This window comes from Oncorhynchus kisutch, linkage group LG13, assembly GCF_002021735.2.
Source record: "Oncorhynchus kisutch isolate 150728-3 linkage group LG13, Okis_V2, whole genome shotgun sequence".
Taxonomy (NCBI): Eukaryota; Metazoa; Chordata; class Actinopteri; order Salmoniformes; family Salmonidae; genus Oncorhynchus; species Oncorhynchus kisutch.
Genome location: NC_034186.2, coordinates 73,361,621 through 73,384,021, shown reverse-complemented (window position 1 = coordinate 73,384,021; position 22,401 = coordinate 73,361,621). Strand labels below are relative to the sequence as shown.

The window sequence follows — 22,401 nt, the reverse complement described above, 5'->3', positions numbered from 1 at the left end:
AAGGTGTGGTAATCTAATCCTAGAACTGTGGCAACTTCCTCAAGCAGACGAGGGGTGTAGACAACCCTTCAGAGGAGGAGGAACAGAATCTGTGATGTCACAGAGAGGGAGGAGTGGATGACCTCATTCAGGGGCAGACTGAAAGGGAGGGGAAGTAAGAGAGGGAGAGAAAATGGAAGCAGTCTGCTATACATTTTTTTTCTCCACACACAAACTTTCAAAAAGAGAAAAGACGATAAGAGCCGATGACTATCAACCGATTGGGAATGAGAGCGAGAGATAAAGAAAGAGGGAGGAATAACACTAACCTGACACTGAGAATACTGCACAACTGATGAGAACATCAAATATTACGTGTTTGAGGCCTTGAGGCCTTCATTGACCAAGGAGAGAGAGGTAAGTCAATCACTCTTACTCCTAACTAAACAGAAAACTATGAACAAACACTTGAAGTCAGTCTCTATTGTGAGTGTTATAGTTCCATTGAAACACAACATGTGAAATGTAAACAACACCATCTAAAACGGCAGTGCTGATGACAGTATTGCATTACTGTGGTGAGTATTACTGTAATGTTGTTCTATAGAACTGTTCTTATACATGTTATATTCTACAGCAGGTGGGCACTTCTGTTCCTGGAGGGTTGCAGTGTGTGCAGGCTTTTATTCCAACCCTCAGAGCCCTGACAGAGGGCTAGCATGTCTTCTAACTTGGACTCCAGTCTAACCAGCATAGACTGGCTCCCCCAGCTGGGAATCAGCTCACTGCGATCAGGAAGAGAGAGAGGAGGAGAAGAGGGGGAGAGAAAGAAAGAGAGAGGGAGGGAGAGAAGTGATTTTCCTCCATCCATCCCTGTCCCCTTTCCTTCCTCTGGATCCAAAGCCAAGCCCCCTCACAGCTATGCCACCCTCATCGCCATGGCGATAGGTGCCGCCCCCAGCAGGAAGTTGAGTTTGAATGACATCTACATGTGGATCAGTGACATGTTCCCCTACTACAGCAGATCTGCCAGGGGATGGAAGGTGCAGTAATCAGAAATACTCCAAACTCTCCATGTGCAAACTGTCCAAAGTCCATTATCCAAAATGATTGTGTTACTGCAATACATGTTCATGCTTATTTTGCCTCCCAGAACTCCATCCGCCATAACCTGTCCCTCAATAAATGCTTCCGGAAGGTTCCTCGACCCCAAAGTGACCCTGGGAAGGTGAGTCATTCTAAAAACATTCAAACAGGGCCAGTGAATGTTTCAAACGGCCACAATGTTGCCACGTGAAGACATTAGAGGCCAGTGCACTCGGTGATCCACTGTTTTCTGTGAAATACGATACATAGGCTAGAAATAGATAAAAGTATGATATTTCAAAATATACTGAATATATTACAGTTTCATACTTTTTGGTACTTTTGAAGTAATACTTGTAAATTGTGAGAACCCTCCACCTCTTGTGTTTCCAGGGTTCCTATTGGATGATGGACGGCCCCTCAGAGCCCAATCCGCTGAGAGGAACCAAGCGTCCGTATCCAGCTGAAGAGGAGGAGGGGTCCATCCAGGTCCCCAATGTCTCAGTGATGCAGGCAGAGAAACAGCATTCACCTCATACAGACCATTATAGGTCTTTAGCATCGCCACAGACAGACCATTATAGGTCTTTAGCATCTCCACAGACAGACCATTATACGTCTTTAGCATCTCCACAGACAGACCATTATAGCCCTTTAGCATCTCCACATACAGACCATTATAGGCCTTTAGCATCGCCACAGACAGACCATTATAGGCCTTTAGCATCGCCACAGACAGAACATTATACGTCTTTAGAATCGCCACAGGAACCCAGTCAACAACTATCCCCCCCACCATGCAAGGTAGAGTAAGTTCAGTCCCAAAAAATGTATCCAGTAGATTGATAAAGATCATGGGTTTTACAACCAAATAATAAGCTGTTGTTGTCTATCACCTTGGTTCCACAGCAACGGCCACCCTATATGCAGTCCCCTGTCTCCTCTCTCCCTGTCCCCCATGATACTGTCTCCCCATCTACTGCCTCTGCTACTCTTTCTGTTCCTCATTCTCTCCTCTCTCTTTCTGTTCCTCATTCTCTCCCCTCTCTTTCTGTCCCACATTCTCTCCAAACTCTTTCTGTCCCTCATTCTCTCCCCTCTCTTTCTGTCCCTCACTCTCTCCCCTCTCTTTCTGTTCCTCATTCTCTCCCCTCTCTTTCTGTCCCTCACTCTCTCCCCTCTCTTTCCGTTCCTCATTCTCCCTCCTCTCTTTCTGTCCCTCACTCTCTCCCCTCTATTTCTACCTCTCACTCTTCTGTCTCCCCTCAAGCTCTCCCTTCTTCTGTTCCCGCTCTCTCTGTTCCCGTTCTCTCTGTTCCCTATCTTTCTGTCCCATCTCTTTCTGTTGCCCCCACCTACGCCTCGTCACACTCCTGTGATCCCCTTCTCCGTTTCTCCTTCTCTGATCTGAACCTGCCAGACCTCTACACCTCCTTCCAGTCCCTCTGCAGAAGCGTCAGGGAGAGAGTGGCCTCGCAATGTACGTTCTCTCTCACTTTATAAATGAGTGTTTTTATACATATCTGTCTGTGCTGTCAGAGAATCTGTGTATGTGAATGTTTAACTCTCTCTCTCTCTCTCTCTGTAGCGGACGTGGGTCCATTATTTGTGTTGACCAATGACAGTACCCCACTGCACACCCCAACCCTCCCCCCTTTCTCCCCTCACCTTGTACCCTCTGTAGCGCCCGGGCCTCCTCCTGAGACAGACAGACTGTCTCACAGCAATGGTGATTATAACAACTCAACACCTGAACACCTTAGTACTTCAAAAACCTATTCAACTGTGCCTGTAGGTTTGTCACTGCACTGTGTGAATATGATACAGTAACTAACTCTTTGACAACCTATACCACCTCTCTCTCTGTTTGTCTCTGTAGTGGTGCCAGCAGACTGGTTCAGTACTACAGACACTCTGAAGGAGAGCTTTAGGGTCGCCAGCAGTCTGGACTGGGCCAACATTGACCTCACTAGCCACCCAGGTCACTTAACAAACTACATGATAATTATAGATCAATGATACCCATTGTTTCTACATTGACAAAAATAGTTATCACATTGACAATATTCCTCTTTCTCCCCGCTATTTGTTTTCCCCCTCCTCCCTCTCTCCTCCAGACCTCCTGGAGAGCATGCGCCAGGCCGAGCTCTGTGATTGGGCGCTGGAGCCGACACTCTTCACTTCGCTCTGTGATTCATTGAACCGTTTCTTCACTCAGAAGGGCCTAATTGGCTCATCCTCCGGTAACAACTCCCCATTGGCCCACGGTGCCCCTCAATCTCTGCTCCTCCCACCCCTTACTCACAACACCCCCACCCTGGCCAGCCTGACCCACCCCTCACCCCTGGCCTACCCCCCTCTGGTCCCCCCTTCCAGCAGTGGGCAACCTCCCAGGAGGCCCCTCCACCCCCAAACTCAGGGTGTACAGAGGCCCTACCTGACCCAAACTGAAGCCCTTCAGGCCAATGGTGAGACAGCCACTTTTCTAAACTATTGACAGTATTTTAGCTCCACATCTTCCAGTACACAGTAGTGGTGTTTTGGCAAGCGTTTTCATTGCAAGGCTTTTTTTTACAAAAAGTTATATTTTCTACCAGTGTAAAGCTTTGCTTCGCTCAATGGTACATGTTGGGATTATTTAGTCAAATATACCATCACTCTGATGTTATCAAATGGCTTCCTCTCCTTGCCTTCCTTGGCCTCATTACCACGAATGTAACAGGGACAGAGCTGGGTTGGGTTGGTAAGGTAGAAAGTCCACCCCAGTCACATAGTGAAGGAGATGAGGAAACAGGAAGTGTTAATAGGGAAGTGGACATTAAACTGCTTTGAAAGGGACTTGAGTTGCACTCCTTGTAATAGTTTGAGGTCTGTGCAGTAGTTTCCTAATCAACAAAGGAGGCTTATATTGTCTTCTCTCCACTCTCTCACACAGCTGGGATCCAACTTCAACCTAAACCCCGTCCCCCTATGAAACATCTCCATAACAACAGCGAGGAGATCCAAGATGACTTTGACTGGGACTCTCTGATCGCCTGAGAGTGAATTCTGTTTGCCCCACGATTCCATTCAGGAAGTCTACTGGATCAGTGTTGCCTGCCGGCACAGATCTAGGATCAGCTTACACTTCCCAAAACAAACCTGGACCACTGGGAGGAAACTTGCAAAACTGAACATAGATCAGTATCTAGGGGAAACTTCCTCCTACTCCGAGGGGCCTCCCATACAAAACACTACACCCTATATTCAGCTGCCTCACCACACACGCTACTCTTGCCAGTGAGGATGGTCATTGATACTGCATTCAGCCATAATGTATTGCTATAGTGAAATGGTTGAAAGGTTTTTGGTTCCTACTTATTTTCTGCAATTGTATCCCTATCTGGAAGTCTTCACAGAAGCTTCTGGACATGCATATATCCTCCAACTGACAGAAGACTTCATATGTTAATAACATACTATAAAATGAATCCTTGTCCCAGTTTTTCCATCCAAACACACAGTACACCAGACAGACAGATTTAACGTAAGGAAACATACCCTTTGTGGATTTGTTTTATTTCTGACATTTCTTCTTTTTTTTTTTTTCATTTTACTTTTCAAATGTGAATGTTCACAGTTAACACCACACAAAATGTGACCTTTCCCAATAAAAGAGATATTTTAGTTGATATAAAATAACAATCAATTCATCAAACTAAATGAAAAGAAACAGCATGGAGCATGTCATCAAGTCCCCTGTTGTTTAAGTTGGTTCATTCATTGAATTGTCTTTTTAAAAGAAGCATCTGCAGCTCTCCCCCCGTAGGAGCGAGGGTCAGAAAGGAGAGGGTCCAGTCATGTCGAGACACCTGGAGACGAGACATCCCGTATGAAAGAGTGAGAAAGACTAATGCTTCTGATTAATACAAAACATTTGTGAAATAAAATTGGCAGAAAAATGTGATCCTTATAATACCTCATTTAAAATCCCAACATTACATAGCATTGATACAAGTGACAATTTTAAAAAACAAAAATAATAGATTTGTATCTTGCTGAAATAAGCAAGGACGCAGGATGAATGGAGACAGACACATTCTCACACACACATTCTCACACACACACACACACACACTCTTCCACACAACACATTTACAAAACACATTCCATCTCTCCTCAACCAATTCAATAGTTGCCTTCTTGATTTCCATGACAATCAGTAAGAAAAAATAAGCATTTGATTTTATGGCATAATTGCGTAATCCCCCCCCCCCCCCCCCCTTGTTTATTCATTCCCAGGAGCGGAAAAAATTATCAATAAATTATATTAAACATTAAATAAAAAATAGAACAGCTATTGAATGATTGGACTATATTGTGGCTGAAATGTTAATGCCAGTTTTTTCAGTCCAAATCTTGTTCAGGAGTTTTGTTTTATAAAGTCCTCCTTCATCCTCCTCTCATGTCAGTGTTCATCCTATCTTTCTCTTCTACAGACAAAGAGGAAGAGGCAGGTACAGGAATTTGTTTGTGTTTCAGTTTGTTAGTGGCCATGTCCCCTCTCTCTCCCAATCCCTGTCAGTGCAATAATACAATATTATATCAGTGTGACATAACTGATGAAGCCTAACTCTCAAACACCCACCTTTATTTCAGAAAGGACTGAAAGAAACCAAAACGCATTAAAACGAAATAAAAAATAAATAAACGTCTATTTCCCTCCCGCTACATCCCACTGAAATGAACCAAAATAGTTTTGTTGTTGAAATTCATGTAAATGCTTCTGAAAGAAAATAACAAATTCAGATGTTCTTTTTTCTTCTTTAAATAGAGATGTACACACGTTTCTTATTGGAAACATAAATTGTTTGTGTTGAAGGAGGATCGCTCTGGGGGGAGGGGCAGTAGATAAGCCAGGGGGTGGGGCAGGGCCTGGATTGGGTGTTGAAGAGGAAGGGGGAGTTCCGAAATGCCCTCAAAGAAGAAAGGGATTGGTGCTGGCGCCCGTCACTCCGGCCCCTCCCACTGCTCCCCCGACTCCCATCACTCCAGCTGCCCCCGTAGGCCCCCCAAAATTCAGCTGTGGGGGCAGGGCCCCTCCGGGCCCCATGAAGTGAGAGGACCCAGGAGGACCCATGGGCGAGAGCCCGCCGTAGGGGGACATTCCCATGGGGCTCTGCATCATGCCCATCCCCAGGCCTGGTGCTCCCATACCCATAGGCCCCAAGCCCATGCCAGGGTATGCCATGGGGTTGGGTGGTACAGGGCTGGTGCGGAGGCTGCTGAGGCCCAGTGTGGAGGACTGTGGGGAGATGGAGGACATGGGGGCGGCCGCGCCAAACGGGTTGGAGGTGGGGGGTGGCGTCGGGGAAACCCCCCTGCTGGAGATTGTGCTGCCCGGGGTGACTGCCATACCAGGGGCTGAAGACGAGGCTGGAGAGGAGAGAATACTTCAATCAATATACTTTCATTTATTATAAACACAAAGTGCTTAAAAATGTGTGTGTATGTGTTCATGTGTTATCAGTACCTGTGGTCTGGAGGAAGGGGTTGTGTGTTGAGGAGGAGATTGATGGAGGAGGAGGTTGTTTAGGTTTGGGTTTAGAAGACACCAGTGAGTCCAGGTCCACCAGAGATGCGTTGGGTCCCAGGAACGACTCGGGGGTCTTACGGACAGGAAGTGAAGAGCACAGAGATGTGAGGTCAAAGGGCACCGGAGAACCCGCACTGTCGCCAGTTAACTGACCTCGCAGTTCTGGGTGTCCTACAGAGAGGAAGGGAAGGAGAGAGCGAGAGTGAAGGTGAACATGGAGTACTGTATTTATAGTGACTAACCAGATTAGACACCACAGCATTATACCAGTATTACTAAGGTAGGATGGAATGCAAGACAACTGTGTTTGTGGGTGAATGGGGGGGGGGGGGCTCAATGAGCATCTCATCCACATGTCCTTGCCATTATGTGTCAGTGTGTGTGTGGATATACCTGTGCCATTAGTGTGTTTGGCGGAGTCGCTCCATGGGTCAGAGGTGATGATGGGGTCAACCCCGTCCCCAGCCCAGGGGTCTATTGGCCCCCCAAAAGAGGAGGTGGTGGAGAGGGGCACAGAGGGACCCCAGGGGTCGACACTGGGGGGGGTCACAGCTATGGGGGAGGGAGACAGGCAGGGGTTTGGCTCACATACAACACCAGGGTCGGGGTCAATACCATTTCAAGTCAGTCAATTCAAAAGATGAATTGGAATTCCCATCTAAGATTTCAAAAGTGCCATTTATTTTCAATGAGGATTGTTCATCTCTTGAACTGAACAGGAACCCAACCCAACACCATACAATATTTTGGGAACAAGGAGCTGAGCTGGATCCCAATAGTCCAATATGGCTTCCTTTCCCCACTTTCTCTCATTTATCTGTACTGCTATGGAAGAGCTGGACACAGACAATCTTTTCACTTGAAAGGAGGTAAGAACAGACAGAGATCTTTTATTGAAACCAGAGATACCCCTGACTGAGATATGGAGGGTCACATTCCAAATGATATAAACATGCTGGCTATTTGAAGAGTATTGGGAAAATAGACCAAATGTATTGATGTCCAGTGTGGAGGTAGGGGTGTGGGACAAGGAGACGGAATGAGGGTAACAGGTGTAGACGGGGCCAGGGGAGTAAAGGTCAGAGGTCACTAACCTGAGGGTCCCCAGGGGTCAACGGAGTTGACTCTTGAGGAGGCGGTCTCTCCCCAGGGGTCTGGCGGGGGGGCTATCGTTGGGGGGGCCGTCCCTCCACTAGCCCATGGGTCTACGCTGGGGGGTGAGGCGGGCGATGAGGCACCCCAAGGGTCTGCAGGGGCCAGGCCCCAGGGGCCAGAGGCAGAGGGGGCTGGGAGGGGGACTGTGGGAGGGGGTGAGGGGCCGGCAGAGCCCCCAGAGGCAGCAGCAGGAGCCCCCCAGGGGTCCACAGCACTCAGCTCCATTAACGCACTCTGGGAGAGGATAATACACAGGTTATAACAACACACTGATGTTGAACAGACATCAAGAGTCAATGAGCTCAAGGCTAGTGTAGTCTGTCTCTCTCACACACACACACACACACACACACACACTGAAAATCACAGTCAGTTAACATACACACTAAACAAATGTTGACACACAGGCAACACACACAGTTGCCTTGATAAAAGCAGAGGATGAAAGAAGGGATAGATCAACTAGTACCGGGACGGAAGAGAGCGAGGGGTGTTTCTTGTTTCTCAACCTGTGGTCTGGGGACCAGCACCGGTCTGTTGATTTTGCTGAACAGTCAGTCAGATAATTGGCAAACTCTCAGTTCTTAAGCACAACTTTTAATTCAAAAAAAGGCTCCTCTAGGAAATATCATAGCTTACAGTTAGTTCAGGGTTCAGAAACCCTTCTGGTTTCGGTCTACACTACCTTCGCTTTCAGTTCTCTCCAATCACAGAATGCACAGGTGAGAGACACAACTACAGCAGGTAACACCAGGAGAGAGAAAGAGGAACTGAGTGGTATTGTCTAAAGAGTGTGTGTAGCCCCCATCCATCCCTCCCCTATGGCTGGCGTACACACACGTCACCAAACACACCTCCTCTGGCTTGGCCTTCTCCATCCTGCTCTCCTCGATGGCCATCTGCAGTCTCAGGTCGTCCCCCCTGCGCAGCCTCTCCTCCTGCCAATCACATACAGCTGTGATGTCATCACCTGCGACAAGCGCTCGGGCAGGCCAGCCCATAGGCACAGATCTAGGATCAGCTTACTACCTCCAAATTGTAGCCAAAGCCATTTGGGGAGAATATGCTAAACTGACATTAGATCAGTGTCTAGGGAGCAACTTAATTTCACTCCCCCAGGAAGCACTATCTGACCGTGATGCAAAGCTCCAGGAGAGATGCTGCCTTTAGTGGCTGCTCTCAGATCAGCTCTCCTCAACCCACCTTAGGGAGTTGGAAAACATTCCCCTTCCTTGAGGAAATCAAAAACTGATTCTAGACCAGCCGCTATGGGCAGTATCCTCTTTCACCTTCTGAAGAAACTGGTCAGGGTCCCAGCCATACTGGACGTGGACTGTCTGCCAGGGCTCTCTATTCAACCACTGCCTGTATCCAGAAATATTAATGGGCAGACAAAACAACAGTCCTCTTCTTGTGCTTCTGCAAGGAAGTTGACATTCTAGAACGAAGTCGGGGTCCTAGAATTACACTGAGGTTGTATCTATACTTAAGAACTTTGTCAGACAAAAGAACAAACTAGGTAAAAAAACAACCTGTAGTTTTAACAATGCTTAGGGAGAGTGTTGTTTTGCCTTAGCCTCTAAACTTCTGAATACCGGTGTTGATTGAATACTGCCCTCCAACTTGCAGAGAGCGGGCACTGGAAGATGCCTTTAATTGAGTGTGTTTAAGTATGTCATTGTGTGTGTAGTTTGAAGCATGCGTTCAGAACAGAGTCATTTGCAATGGAAGAAAAAAAGGGAGTAATCACTCATTCAGAAAGGGTTAAATTGAGTCATTCAAATGATGAAGTCTTTGCCATGCATCATTTTACACTGATTAGATCATACGGGAGATCTTTTTAAAACGACTTCTTTCCTTCTTATATTATTAACCCATTGACATGTGTATGTTTGGAATTAATGAAACAGATCATTCCTATGAATATCATTCATTTTGATTGGGATTAAGACTCGATGGAGTGACTGCCGGCTGGGTAGACAGATAGATAGGTAGATGATGATCGGTCGGTCAGGTGGTGACCTTTGCCCCCTGACCTGTTCTTGTACTTCCTTGCTGAGTGTGAGTGCATAGCGGAGCTCTGCGTCCTCCAGAGGGGCCACAGTAGTCTGGGGGTCAGGGGTCAGAGGGTAAAGGTGAGTGAATGGAAACACACATTGTCCTGGGTTAACCTTGCTATGCCCGGATACTTCTGTTATGGTCTATAGTTAAGTGTCACCATATACATGTGTTCTATGTATAGTGGTTGTAGGGTGTAAAGTGCATATATTCTATACAAATCAGCCCGTTTATCAAGCCATTGGACCGCAGGTTAACAGTGTGGTTGGCCAGCGGGGGCTCTGCCTACCCTCCACCAGCTCCAGACTGGCTGTACTGTATACCTGTTCCGCCTCCTCCTTGCTCATGGCCAGGGCCAGCTGCAGCTGCAGGTCCTCCTCACCGGAGCTCTGTGGCCACGCTTGCTCTGGGTCCGCCCCTCCAGAGTGAGAGCCCTGAGACAGCGCTCCACCCCCCAGACCTGGAGCTGAGGGGACCGAAGAGGCTGGAGGACAGGATGAGGGGTACGGAGAACAGGGAAAGGAGGCGAAAGAAATTGGTATTGCTTGCGCATCATGGCATAGTTAAGAGCTGGGCAGGAACAAAAGCCTGCAAACACCACATGCATCTCTCCAGGATCAGGGCAGCTCTGCATCACAGCAGACAACTTAAAACTACATTTCTGTTTATGGTTTGCTTTCCTCCTCAATCTGTTTCAGATCCCCTGGTGGCTGGTGCAGGCTGGGTAATGTAGTTGTCTCTCACCACTGGTGGTCTGTGCCATCTTCTCTTTGGTCTTGAGGGCATGGATCCTCTCCTCTCGTAGTCTCTCCTCATCCTTCAGCAGTGTTACCAGCTGTTTGGCCTTCTCCCGCACATTCACCCCCTGACACACATGCAGGTGAATGCACATGAGTACATACAACTCGGTGCACAACCTTCCTAACTACGCAGCTGTGTCACTGAATTGTTGATAAATGTCAGTTATTTGCCTGCAAACTAAGTGCCACATTCCTGTTTCAGTCGTTCAATTTCCATCAGTGTTTCCCTGTGACCTGCTATATTGCCATTACCAGCCCATAAACATGTTACTGTTGGCTTTCACTCTGTGTTTGTATAAGAGGTCACAGTGAAAACATTGTAAAGTCCTTGAATGAGAGGCGAGTAGTGATCCCGTACCAGTGTGTGTTTGGGAATGTGTGTATACAGTGTGTGTGCATGTGCGTGCGCGCGCGTCGTACCTGGTCCTTGCCGTCTCTGTCGATGAACTGGAAGTCCTTGAGAGTCTGGACAGCGTAGATGTTCTCTCTGCACTGCTGAGCCACGCGCTCTGAACCCGTCTTTATGAGGTACTCCATGAGAGTCATAGCCTGGAGAACACACAGTACAGTAGAAACCACAGAGATCCTATTAAATTACTGGAGATACTATGTCATAAACCCTCAAAGTTCCAGAACGGGACGAGAATGGCAGCCATAGATGTGGTAAAGAGGTCAATCGAACTCGACCAAAACAATGGAATTGCCATGGAAACGAGTACAGGAAAGAGCAGTGAAGGAAGATCCCGAATCTCCTCATTTCCCCCCCAGCAGAATTAGCCTACATTTAGGCTATTGTTTATGTGCATTTCACACTATGTTGAGAATCAGAGTATAAAGCTTGTATGGACACTAACCCCCATACAGGTTCATGTCATTATCACCAAGCAACTGCATTACAGTTAAAAACTACTTTGATTCCCACCACCGATTGCTGTATGCTAAACTCATATATATATATATATTTATATAAGTTTGGGTGTCACTTAAAAATGTCCTTGTTTTTTAAAGAAAAACTATTTTTTTTGTCCATTAAAATAACATCAAATTGATCAGAAATAGTGTAGACATTGTTCATTTCAAACATTCATGGACTCATTAATTCCACTGAAACTGACAGGCTAGCTAACAAGCATAATGTGCATAATATCTTATCACTGGCTGACCTAGTCACTGGCCAAAATGGAAGATCTTTTATACTGTCATATGAAGCCTTAGAACAATGAGACAGATATTTCACCAGATGTATAAATGTGAAGCATCCGTTTGGCATTTCTACTCACTACCAAATATGGTAGTGAAAGGAAGCCCAGTGGGCGGCAGTGGGAGAAGATGGAACAAGATGGATTTGTCGATATTCTGCAAATTTTCTCAATACAGTTCTCTTCCCAAAACTAAAATATGTTACGAACAGAGTGGACTAAACTTTGCCAAAGTATAAAAAAATGGTGTTGTTTAGAAACAGTGCAAAGGCAAATTGAGTTATTGCAAATATCCAAATGAATGCTAGAACGCGACAATAGTATCTTGCTAGATCGTGCTTGGTTCTGCCCACTATGACTCATTTGATCCCATTTGAAAACAACGGACTGTGGTCTATCTTGGTTTAGTTATGTCCATCCAGTATTCTAATTCCTATTTCTATGTGCACAAATACAACAGTGAGAGTGAGTGTGTGAGCAGACAAACCAGACAGACAGACTACGTCACCTGTTGTTATGGTCAATATTGAACAGACATTCGCACAACTTTCCTTTTCACTTCCTCTAGCTCACCACCCACACACGCAAACCTTGTAGACGTGTCTCCAGTTCTTGCCGTGGTCGTTGAGTCGTTTCCACACCATGCTCATGATCTCAGAGAAGGCCACTACGTTGTAGGTCAGGTCTGCAATCTCTGACATCAGAGAGCTGCTGGGGCCCCATGGGTCATTGGACGTCGCTTCCCGCACCTGGAGACAAGGGGAGGCCAGGGACAGAGGAGACCAGGGGCGTGGGGGGGACAGAGGAGACCAGGGGAGGCCAGGGACAGAGGAGACAAGGGGAGGCCAGGGACAGAGGAAACCAGGGGCGGCCAGGGACAGAGGAGACCAGGGGCGTGGGGGGGAGAGAGAGACAAGAGACAGAGGGGGAGAGAGAGACAAGAGACAGAGGGGGGAGAGAGACAGAGGGGGGAGAGAGACAGAGGGGGGAGAGAGACAGAGGGGGGAGAGAGACAGAGGGGGAGAGAGACAGAGGGGGGAGAGAGACAGAGGGGGGAGAGAGACAGAGGGGGGAGAGAGACAGAGGGGGGAGAGAGACAGAGGGGGGAGAGAGACAGAGGGGGGAGATGGACAAGAGACAGAGGGGGGAGATGGACAGAGGGGGGAGAGAGACAGAGGGGGGAGATGGACAAGAGACAGAGGGGGGAGATGGACAAGAGACAGAGGGGGGAGATTGGACAAGAGGACAGAGGGGGGGAGAGAGACAGAGGGGGGAGAGAGACAAGAGGGGGGAGAGAGACAGAGGGGGGAGAGAGACAGAGGGGGGAGAGAGACAGAGGGGGGAGAGACAGAGGGGGGAGATGGACAAGGAGACAGAGGGGGGAGATGGACAGAGGGGGGAGAGAGACAGAGGGGGGAGATGGACAAGAGACAGAGGGGGGGAGATGGACAAGAGACAGAGGGGGGAGAGGGACAAGGGACAGAGGGGGGAGAGAGACAAGAGGACAGAGGGGGGAGAGAGACAAGAGACAGAGGGGGGAGAGAGACAAGAGACAGAGGGGGGAGAAGAGACAAGAGACAGAGGGGGGAGAGAGACAAGAGACAGAGGGGGGAGAGAGAGAAGAGACAGAGGGGGAGAGAGGAAGAGCAGGAGGGGGGAGAGAGAAGAGACCAGAGGGGGGAGAGAGAAGAGACAGAGGGGGAGAGAGAAGAGACAGAGGGGGGAGAGAGAAGAGACAGAGGGGGAGAGAGAAGAGACAGAGGGGGGAGAGAGAAGAGACAGAGGGGGAGAGAGAAGAGACAGAGGGGGAGAGAGAAGAGACAGAGGGGGGAGAGAGAGAGACAGAGGGGGAGAGAGAAGAGACAGAGGGGGAGAGAGAAGAGACAGAGGGGGGAGAGAGAAGAGACAGAGGGGGAGAGAGAAGAGACAGAGGGGGGGAGAGAAACATCAGGATTCTTTCTTTAACCTTTCTTTAACTAGACAAGTCAGTTAAGAACAAAATCTTATTTACAATGACGGCCTAGGAACAGTGGGTTAACTGCCTTGTTCAGGGGCAGAACGACAGATTTTTACCTTGTCAGCTCAGGGATTCGATCGAGAAAACTTTCAGTTACTGGCCCATGGCTCTAACCACTAGGCTACCTGACGCCCCAAAAGCAGTCAACATTGAACAATCTAAGGTGTGATATATTGATCAATTAATTGATTAATCAACTGGTAGTTTATATCAAGACAGACTATTCATTCCCTTGGCAAGCTCAAGCCAACAATATATTACGATACAAAGCTCCCGACTAAACATGTAAAAACAGACAAAACAATTATGCAAAGTACTTTAATCAAATGAACCCCCTGATAAGTCCACAGCCGTGATCGTAGGTCACCTTAACTGATCATCTCTTCTACTCTCTGGGGTGTGGAGATGATGTGATGATAAACAGGCTGGACAGAACCATCATGATGAATGGATAACATGATTACATTAACCCAGATAGCGAGAGGTGGAGATACAGGGAGTACACAGTGGAATGTATTCTTTGGTAAGTACCAATAGTTAAGAGTAGTTAAGACAGAAGTAAGGGAGGAGAGGAAGAAAGAGTTGGAGAGGGAGGAAGCAGAGGCGGGGAAGACTGAGGTGAGATGGTCTTGAACGAAGTGGTGAGGAAGGGAGGAAGAGGACAATGGGTAACAGAAGAATAAAAAAATAGAGGTGTGAGGTGTGGGTGGAAAAGTGGTCGGAGAGGAAGAGAGAAAAGAAAGAGGACGAGCGAACCTTGATCTCGGCCTCTGAGAAGTTGTGGACAATGTTCTTTACTTGTCGCCGTAGCGATGAGGTCGACATGGCAACCGTCTGGCTGTCGGGTTCCACGGAAAATCTGCCCCACACAGAGAAAGAGAGGGCTTGTAAAACAGTTAATACAACACAAAACAAATAGCAGCCAGGGCAAAGTGTACAGTGAGTTAATACACAGAGAGAGGAGAGGAGCCAAACTCTGAGGAGAAGAAACAAGTAGACAAAAAGAAAAGCAGCAACAGAGAAAGAGACATCAAGAGAGAGAGAGACATCAAGAGAGCGAGAGACATCAAGAGAGCGAGAGACATCAAGAGAGCGAGACATCAAGAGAGCGAGACATCGAGAGAGCGAGACATCGAGAGAGCGAGACATCGAGAGAGCGAGACATCAAGAGAGCGAGACATCAAGAGAGCGAGACATCGAGAGCGAGACATCGAGAGCGAGACATCAAGAGAGACATTCAAGAGAGACATCGAGAAAGAGAGACATTCAAGAGAGAGAGAGAGAGACATCAAGAGAGAGAGAGAGACATCAAGAGAGAGAGAGAGACATCGAGAGAGAGAGAGAGACATCGAGAGAGAGACATCGAGAGAGAGAGAGAGAGACATCAAGAGAGCGAGAGAGAGAGAGATATTTAACTAGGCAAGTCAGTTAAGAACACATTCTTATTTTCAATGACGGCCTAGGAACGGTGGGTTAACTGCCTCGTTCAGGGGCAGAAAGACAGATTTTCACCTTGTCAGCTTGAGGGATCCAATCTTGCAACCTTACAGTTAACTAGTCCAACGCAATAACGACCTGCCCCTCTCTCGTTGCACTCCACAAGGAGACTGCCTGTTACACAAATGCAGTAAGCCAAGGTAAGTTGCTAGCTAGCATTAAACTTATCTTATAAAAAATAATCAATCATAATCACTAGTTAACTACACATGGTTGATGATATTACTAGATATTATCTAGCGTGTCCTGTGTTGCATATAATCTGACTGAGCATACAAGTATCTAAATATCTGACTGAGCGGTGGTAGGCAGAAGCAGGCGCGTAAACATTCATTCAAACAGCACTTTCGTGCGTCAAGCATTGCGCTGTTTTTGACTTCAAACCTATCAACTCCCGAAATGAGGCTGGTGTGACCAAAGTGAAATGGCTGGCTAGTTAGCGCGCGCTAATAGTGTTTCAAACTTCACTCGCTCCGAGCCTTGAGGTGGTTGTTTCCCTTGCTCTGCATGGGTAACGCTGCTTCGATGGTGGCTGTGTATCATCGTTGTTTTTGTGTTGCTGGTTCGAGCCGAGGGAGTAGCGAGGAGAGGGACGGAAGCTATAAAGTTACACTGGCAATACTAAAGTGCCTATAAGAACATCCAATAGTCAAAGGTTAATGAAATACAAATGGTATAGAGGGAAATAGTCCTATAATAACTACAACCTAAAACTTCTTACCTGGGAATATTGAAGACTCATGTTAAAAGGAACCACCAGCTTTCATATGTTCTCATGTTCTGAGCAAGGAACTGAAACGTTAGCTTTCTTACATAGCACTTTTACGTTCTTCTCCAACACTTGTTTTTGCATTATTTAAACCAAATTGAACATGTTTCATTATCTACTTGAGGCTAAATAGATATTATTGATGTATTATATTAAGTTAAAATAAGTGTTAATTCAGTATTGTTGTAATTGTCATTAATACAAATACGGTTTATTTTTTAAAGATATGTATATATATATTATTATTTTTTTTTCTTCTTTTTAAATTTTGTAATTTTTTTTAATCGGGCCGATTAAATCGGTATTGTCTTTTTTGGTCCTCCAATAAATTGGTATCGGTGTTGAAAAATCATGATCGGTCGACCTCTAATCGAGAGAGACATCGAGAGACAGACATTGAGAGAGAGAGAGAGAGAGCGGCATCAAGAGAGAGCCACATCGAGAGAGAGAGCGGCATCAAGAGAGAGCCACATCGAGAGAGAGACACATCGAGAGAGCCACATCGAGAGAGAAAGAGAGACATCAAGAGAGAGCCACATCGAGAGAGAGAGACATCGAGAGAGAGAGAGAGAGAAGCCAAAATATGTATTTTTCTGCCATAGCCTGAGGGACACTGAATAATAACATCTGCATAGTAAACAGTAACTTACTTATTATTACTATTATTGTTATTACTATAATTATTAATGTTTATCATTCCAAATATGGGTGGTAATGGTAGTGATAACAGTTTAGTGATGGTAGTAGTAGTCGTAGTAATGATGATTGTAGTTGTAGTACTGATATAAAGAAGAAGATGACCGTTATTTAGTTATAAGTTAGTTATAGTTTCATTTTCCATAATTTGATTTTATATTTATTACATTTCTACTATTGACTGTTACCATTTTATTGTTATTATTTTTGTATTTAATTTTGTATTATTATTTACTACCATTTTATATTATTATTTGCTATCATTTATAATTTTGTTACAATGTATAATGTATACATTGTTGCTTTGGCAATATGACACAATGTTTTTCATACCAATAAAGCAGCTTGAATTTGAGAGACACAAGAGAGAGAGAGAGACATCGAGAGAGAGAGAGAGAGAGAGACATCGAGAGAGAGAGAGAGAGAGAGACATCGAGAGAGAGAGAGAGAGAGAGAGAGAGAGAGACATCGAGAGAGAGAGAGAGAGAGAGAGAGAGAGACATCGAGAGAGAGAGAGAGAGAGAGAGAGAGACATCGAGAGAGAGAGAGAGAGAGACATCGAGAGAGAGAGAGAGAGAGAGAGAGAGAGACATCGAGAGAGAGAGAGAGAGAGACATCGAGAGAGAGAGAGAGAAGACATCGAGAGAGAGAGAGAGAGAGAGAGAGACACATCGAGAGAGAGAGAGAGAGACACATCGAGAGAGAGAGAGAGAGAGAGAGAGAGAGAGAGACATCGAGAGAGAGAGAGAGACATCGAGAGAGAGAGAGAGACATCGAGAGAGAGAGAGAGAGAGAGACATCGAGAGAGAGAGAGAGAGAGAGAGAGAGAGAGACACATCGAGAGAGAGAGAGAGAGAGAGAGAGAGAGAGAGAGAGAGACACATCGAGAGAGAGAGAGAGAGAGAGAGAGAGAGAGAGAGAGAGAGAGAGAGAGAGAGACACATCGAGAGAGAGAGAGAGAGAGACACATCGAGAGAGAGAGACACATCGAGAGAGAGAGAGAGACACATCGAGAGAGAGAGAGAGACACATCGAGAGAGAGAGAGAGAGAGAGAGAGAGAGAGGAGAGACACATCGAGAGAGAGAGAGAGAGAGAGAGAGACATCGAGAGAGAGAGAGAAGACATCGAGAGAGAGAGAGAGAGACACATCGAGAGAGAGAGAGAGAGACACATCGAGAGAGAGAGAGAGACACATCGAGAGAGAGAGAGAGAGACACATCGAGAGAGAGAGACACATCGAGAGAGAGAGACACATCGAGAGAGAGAGAGAGAGAGAGAGAGAGAGAGACACATCGAGAGAAAGAGAGAGAGAGAGACACATCGAGAGAGAGAGAGATCGAGAGAGAGAGAGAGAGACACATCGAGAGACACATCGAGAGAGAGAGAGACACATCGAGAGACATCGAGAGAGAGAGAGACACATCGAGAGACACATAGAGAGAGAGAGACATCGAGAGAGAGAGAGAGAGAGACATCGAGAGAGAGAGACACATCGAGAGGAGAGAGAGACACATCGAGAGAGAGAGAGAGACATCGAGAGAGAGAGAGACACATCGAGAGAGAGAGAGACACATCGAGAGAGAGACACATCGAGAGAGAGACGAGAGAGAGACACATCGAGAGAGAGAGAGACACATCGAGAGAGAGAGAGAGAGACACATCGAGAGAGAGAGAGAGAGACACATCGAGAGAGAGAGAGAGAGACACATCGAGAGAGAGAGAGAGAGACACATCGAGAGAGAGAGAGAGAGAGAGACACATCGAGAGAGAGAGAGAGAGACACATCGAGAGAGAGAGAGAGAGACATCGAGAGAGAGAGAGAGAGACATCGAGAGAGAGAGACATCGAGAGAGAGAGAGAGAGACATCGAGAGAGAGAGAGACATCGAGAGAGAGAGAGACATCGAGAGAGAGAGAGAGACATCGAGAGAGAGAGAGACATCGAGAGAGAGAGAGACATCGAGAGAGAGACACATCGAGATCGAGATGGAGATAGAGACATCGAGATGGAGACATCGAGATGGAGACATCGAGATGGAGATAGAGACATCGAGATGAATAGGCAAACATTGCGTGAAAGAGAAATGAAACCAGCAATCAAATTTAGTGGACATAGTGCTCCTTTATGTCAACAGAGATAGAAAGGCAACACACACACACACACACACACACCTGTTACAATTGAATAGTGTTCACTCACTTGGTTTCTCTCTTTCCGGCTCCACTCGTTTACAGAGTGCTCTGTCTCAGCCTGTCCGTCTCTCCTCACAGAGACATTGAGTCCCAAAACCGCAGATTTGGGGTGATAAAAACAATCTGTGGAGTGAAAGATGACAACACTAATCTTACCGGTACGTATTGAGGGCCCCAAAGAGAAAACCCTGAGCTTCTCCTCACCCCAAACACAGCGTAGGCTAGGATATTTAATTGGAATTAGGCAGTGTTTTAGAATGGTTCACTTTCACTATCTGACTCAGTTAATGCTGTCAGATGAGCATGGCCATGGCATGCAGGCTTGAACAGTGTCACTATTTTGACATCATTGAACTGTTAGCACTCTGTGGACTGTTTAGCAATACTGTAGCATGAATAATCTTAGTGGGTTTCATTCACTTCTGTTTTTTACCTGCACTGTTGGAGCTCGGAGCTTAAGAATTTCACTGTGCCCTGCAATTACATATGCGAGCCTGTGTATGTGACTAACAAACTCATCTAATATGTAGGTACAGCATATTCCTATATGATTTAACTGTCTTCTCTGACAGAATTGTTCCAGTGCTGCTGAATGACCCTAGCAGTGTGGCCGAGCAGACTAATAAGGAGTGGAAGACGACAGGTTGTACAGTACTAATAGGTTGCATAACACAGAGAGAGAACCATTCCTGAAGTCAGTTTAGAGATTACTGGAGCAACGTTCCAAAGTTCATACAAGGCATCTACCATGACCGAATGTAGATAAGGGACAAGCTTAGCCCAAATCTCTCACAATTCAACAGGGTTCAGGCCAATTCTATGTAAATTGAGGAAGTGATCTGAAAAATACTGAAAAATACTCCGAAAAAAAGTGATCTTTCTTGAAACAGACATATTCTGTGCTCAATTTATATGGCAATGACCTCAACCCTACACATCACAATGTGGAGCACTGCATTAGCAAAGCTCCTTATCAACAGTTGAACTTGACGGTTCAATAACATAGCTACATGCTACAGGACAGGAGACGTCCGGGTGTTGTATTTAGCTATGTTATTTTACCGTCAAGTTCAATTGTTGATAAGGACCTTAGCTAACGCCATTTAAATATTCAGGACATCTTACAGTGGAATAAGTATCAGAATAAGTTTCACTCTGACACTAGACATACAATGTGCATTCAATGGCAGATACATTATTGGCAATGAAATCCCAACATGCAATACACATGCAACTAGTTAGCTGAAGCCAGAGAAACTTACCTAGTTGGCTGAGTCTAATACAAGCTAGCTAACAAACTGTTGAACTAAAGTTCGTTAGCAAGCCGAAGTTATTGCGCTACTAGCCCATATTTGTGCGAACGCCAGAACAAAAAAATAGGGCGGTGTAACGTTGTCGACTGTAACGATCATGACAATGTCAGAGACACTGTGGCCACTACGCTCGTCCCCACTTGCTATCAGACAGTCACACACCCTCCTGAGCCAGAGACCCATACCCAGTTATCATGCTAACCAGTTATCATTTCTCACAAGTCTACACAGCAATTCAACACTAATGCAAACATTACAACAGGAAATACTTGACACTACTACTGTCAAAGAACATGGGAAGTGTAACGAACTTGGTTGGCAAACATAGAAGGCCATCCAAACCAGATAAAAGGGGTCACTAACTAATTCGTTAGCTAGCTATAGGCTGGCTAACGTTAGCTATCTGGTACCACCCTCCCAGCTATCAGCTGGAAAACGTTAGCTTTACTTACCGTTAACTCCCCTTCTCCTTGGCTTTCTCAGTAGCGATCAATTTGAACGTTTTACAATTGTGGTGGGGGTTAAGGGGAAAGCGTGAAAGAGAAACCCGACTAACTAAATATAGGTATTCCTGTCACGACACTGAATGAATCATTGCTATTTACCTAGCTAGGTAGCTGAAGTAGCCAACGCCATAAAACAGATGAGATAACGTTGAACGCTGTTGCTAGCAGTTCAAGTGGCAACAGAATAGGAGTGGTATTTATGATCTGATCGAGTGATACCACCATCCTTAACATAAAACCGATGGTTATGGAACGTTTACTGCGTCAATATTACTTATAATATTTAATAACTGTTGACAATATACCATAATTAACATCCAAATTAAGTCTATACTGACCCTGTTGTAGCTCGAATGGTACAAGGAGATGGCGGAACTTCCGGTTCCGTTCCCGACTACAGGAAAGACCGCACCCCTTTGCACCTCCCACCATTTAATATTTATGAACTGGGCGAGGCTACACATTCATTATCATAACTGATAACTGGCCATTATTTGGAGTCCCATAGGGCAGCGGACAATTGGCCCAGCAATTGGCCCAACGTTGAAACTATTTTATGCATAATGACATTATGCATAAAATAGTTTCAATTTGATCTAAATTCTAACCTATTTCATGGTCTGGATGGGAATGCAGCACTATTTATCACACGTGTAAATAAGCTTTATACTGTAACATAGTGTCAAACTGACCATTGATATGGATTATTTTGCAATCTCTCCTTGTTCGGGCGGTGTTCGGCAGTCGACATCACCGGCTTTCTAGCCATCTCCGCTCCATTTTTCTTTTATCCATTTGTTTTGTCTTGTTCCCTGCACACCTTTCATTCCCCAATCACACTACATGTATTTATTCCTCTGTTCCCCCTCATGTCTTTGTGTGAGATTGTTTTGTGTTATGTGTCTATTTTTATGCGCTATACTGGTATGCGTTTATTCATGTTTTATTTCACGAGGTATGTTTATTTGTTTGTACATAATTATTGTGACTGTTTGCGAGTTTTGCACTTTTAAAAAAAATATAGAAAATATGAATATACTTTAATAATATAAGCATATTTCAATATTTATATTTCAAAGCATTTATCAAATAAGACCGGATAAAATACTGGCCAACACAACACAAATCACCAAATATATATATATATTACTAAGGGACAGTTGACAATAAATCGTTGAGATTTGTCTGACATTGATTTCAAGAGGGTTAGGCTTGTGTTGTGTGTTGGTTGACGTTCCTGCAGGCCCACTTCCTAAATTTAGAAGCAAAACCAGTAGCAAATATTGAGCTATAAATAAAATCAGCTCATATAAATCACCTCGTTGTGAATGGAACTATTCCTCTCATCCACATTCTTCACATTCAGATTCACACAGAAGCGTGTTATGTAATCTTATTGTTGCTCTGGTTTCCGCTGGTATGAATAGTGATCATAAACACCTCTCCATTTTCCCCTGCAGTGAGACTCCCTCCCTGCCGAAAGTCCTTCAACACGAAGCATCTATCCTGTCCTCCTCAGGCATGAGACCCTGTTCATGTGCATATCATTATGAAAACT

The 22,401-nt window shown here is 45.7% G+C and overlaps 2 protein-coding genes across 11 annotated transcripts; one reads left to right on the top strand and one right to left on the bottom strand.

Moving 5' to 3' along the window:
• The first annotated feature begins 123 nt into the window (after positions 1–123).
• On the top strand, positions 124–5,011 carry foxj2 (forkhead box J2). Of its 6 annotated transcripts, none has more exons than XM_031787256.1 (9): positions 124–396; positions 620–1,022; positions 1,133–1,207; positions 1,459–1,554; positions 1,975–2,545; positions 2,654–2,794; positions 2,945–3,046; positions 3,183–3,308; positions 4,001–5,011. In XM_031787256.1, the coding sequence occupies exons 2-9, from the start codon at positions 699–701 to the stop codon at positions 4,102–4,104; spliced, it is 1,539 nt and encodes a 512-aa protein (XP_031643116.1). In that variant the 5' UTR covers positions 124–396; positions 620–698; the 3' UTR covers positions 4,105–5,011. The 6 variants fall into 6 exon arrangements, with proteins under 6 accessions (XP_031643116.1, XP_031643111.1, XP_031643114.1 ...); XM_031787251.1 differs by having other exon boundaries at positions 1,459–1,869; positions 3,183–3,533; XM_031787254.1 differs by having other exon boundaries at positions 617–1,022; positions 3,183–3,533.
• Positions 4,595–21,258, bottom strand: LOC109868226 (epsin-1). 5 transcript variants are annotated; one of them, XM_020457659.2, is made up of 13 exons: positions 20,790–21,258; positions 19,032–19,147; positions 14,626–14,728; positions 12,443–12,601; positions 11,074–11,202; positions 10,598–10,718; positions 10,177–10,337; positions 9,832–9,903; positions 8,650–8,733; positions 7,735–8,029; positions 7,034–7,192; positions 6,578–6,811; positions 4,595–6,480 (listed from the first exon to the last, which is right to left on the bottom strand). In XM_020457659.2, exons 3-13 carry the CDS (start codon positions 14,692–14,694, stop codon positions 6,023–6,025), a joined length of 1,941 nt encoding a protein of 646 aa, XP_020313248.2. In that variant the 5' UTR covers positions 14,695–14,728; positions 19,032–19,147; positions 20,790–21,258; the 3' UTR covers positions 4,595–6,022. The 5 variants fall into 5 exon arrangements, with proteins under 5 accessions (XP_020313248.2, XP_020313250.2, XP_020313251.2 ...); XM_020457661.2 differs by having other exon boundaries at positions 21,182–21,251; XM_020457662.2 differs by lacking the exon at positions 20,790–21,258 and adding an exon at positions 20,287–20,437.
• Positions 21,259–22,401: the final 1,143 nt, after the last annotated feature.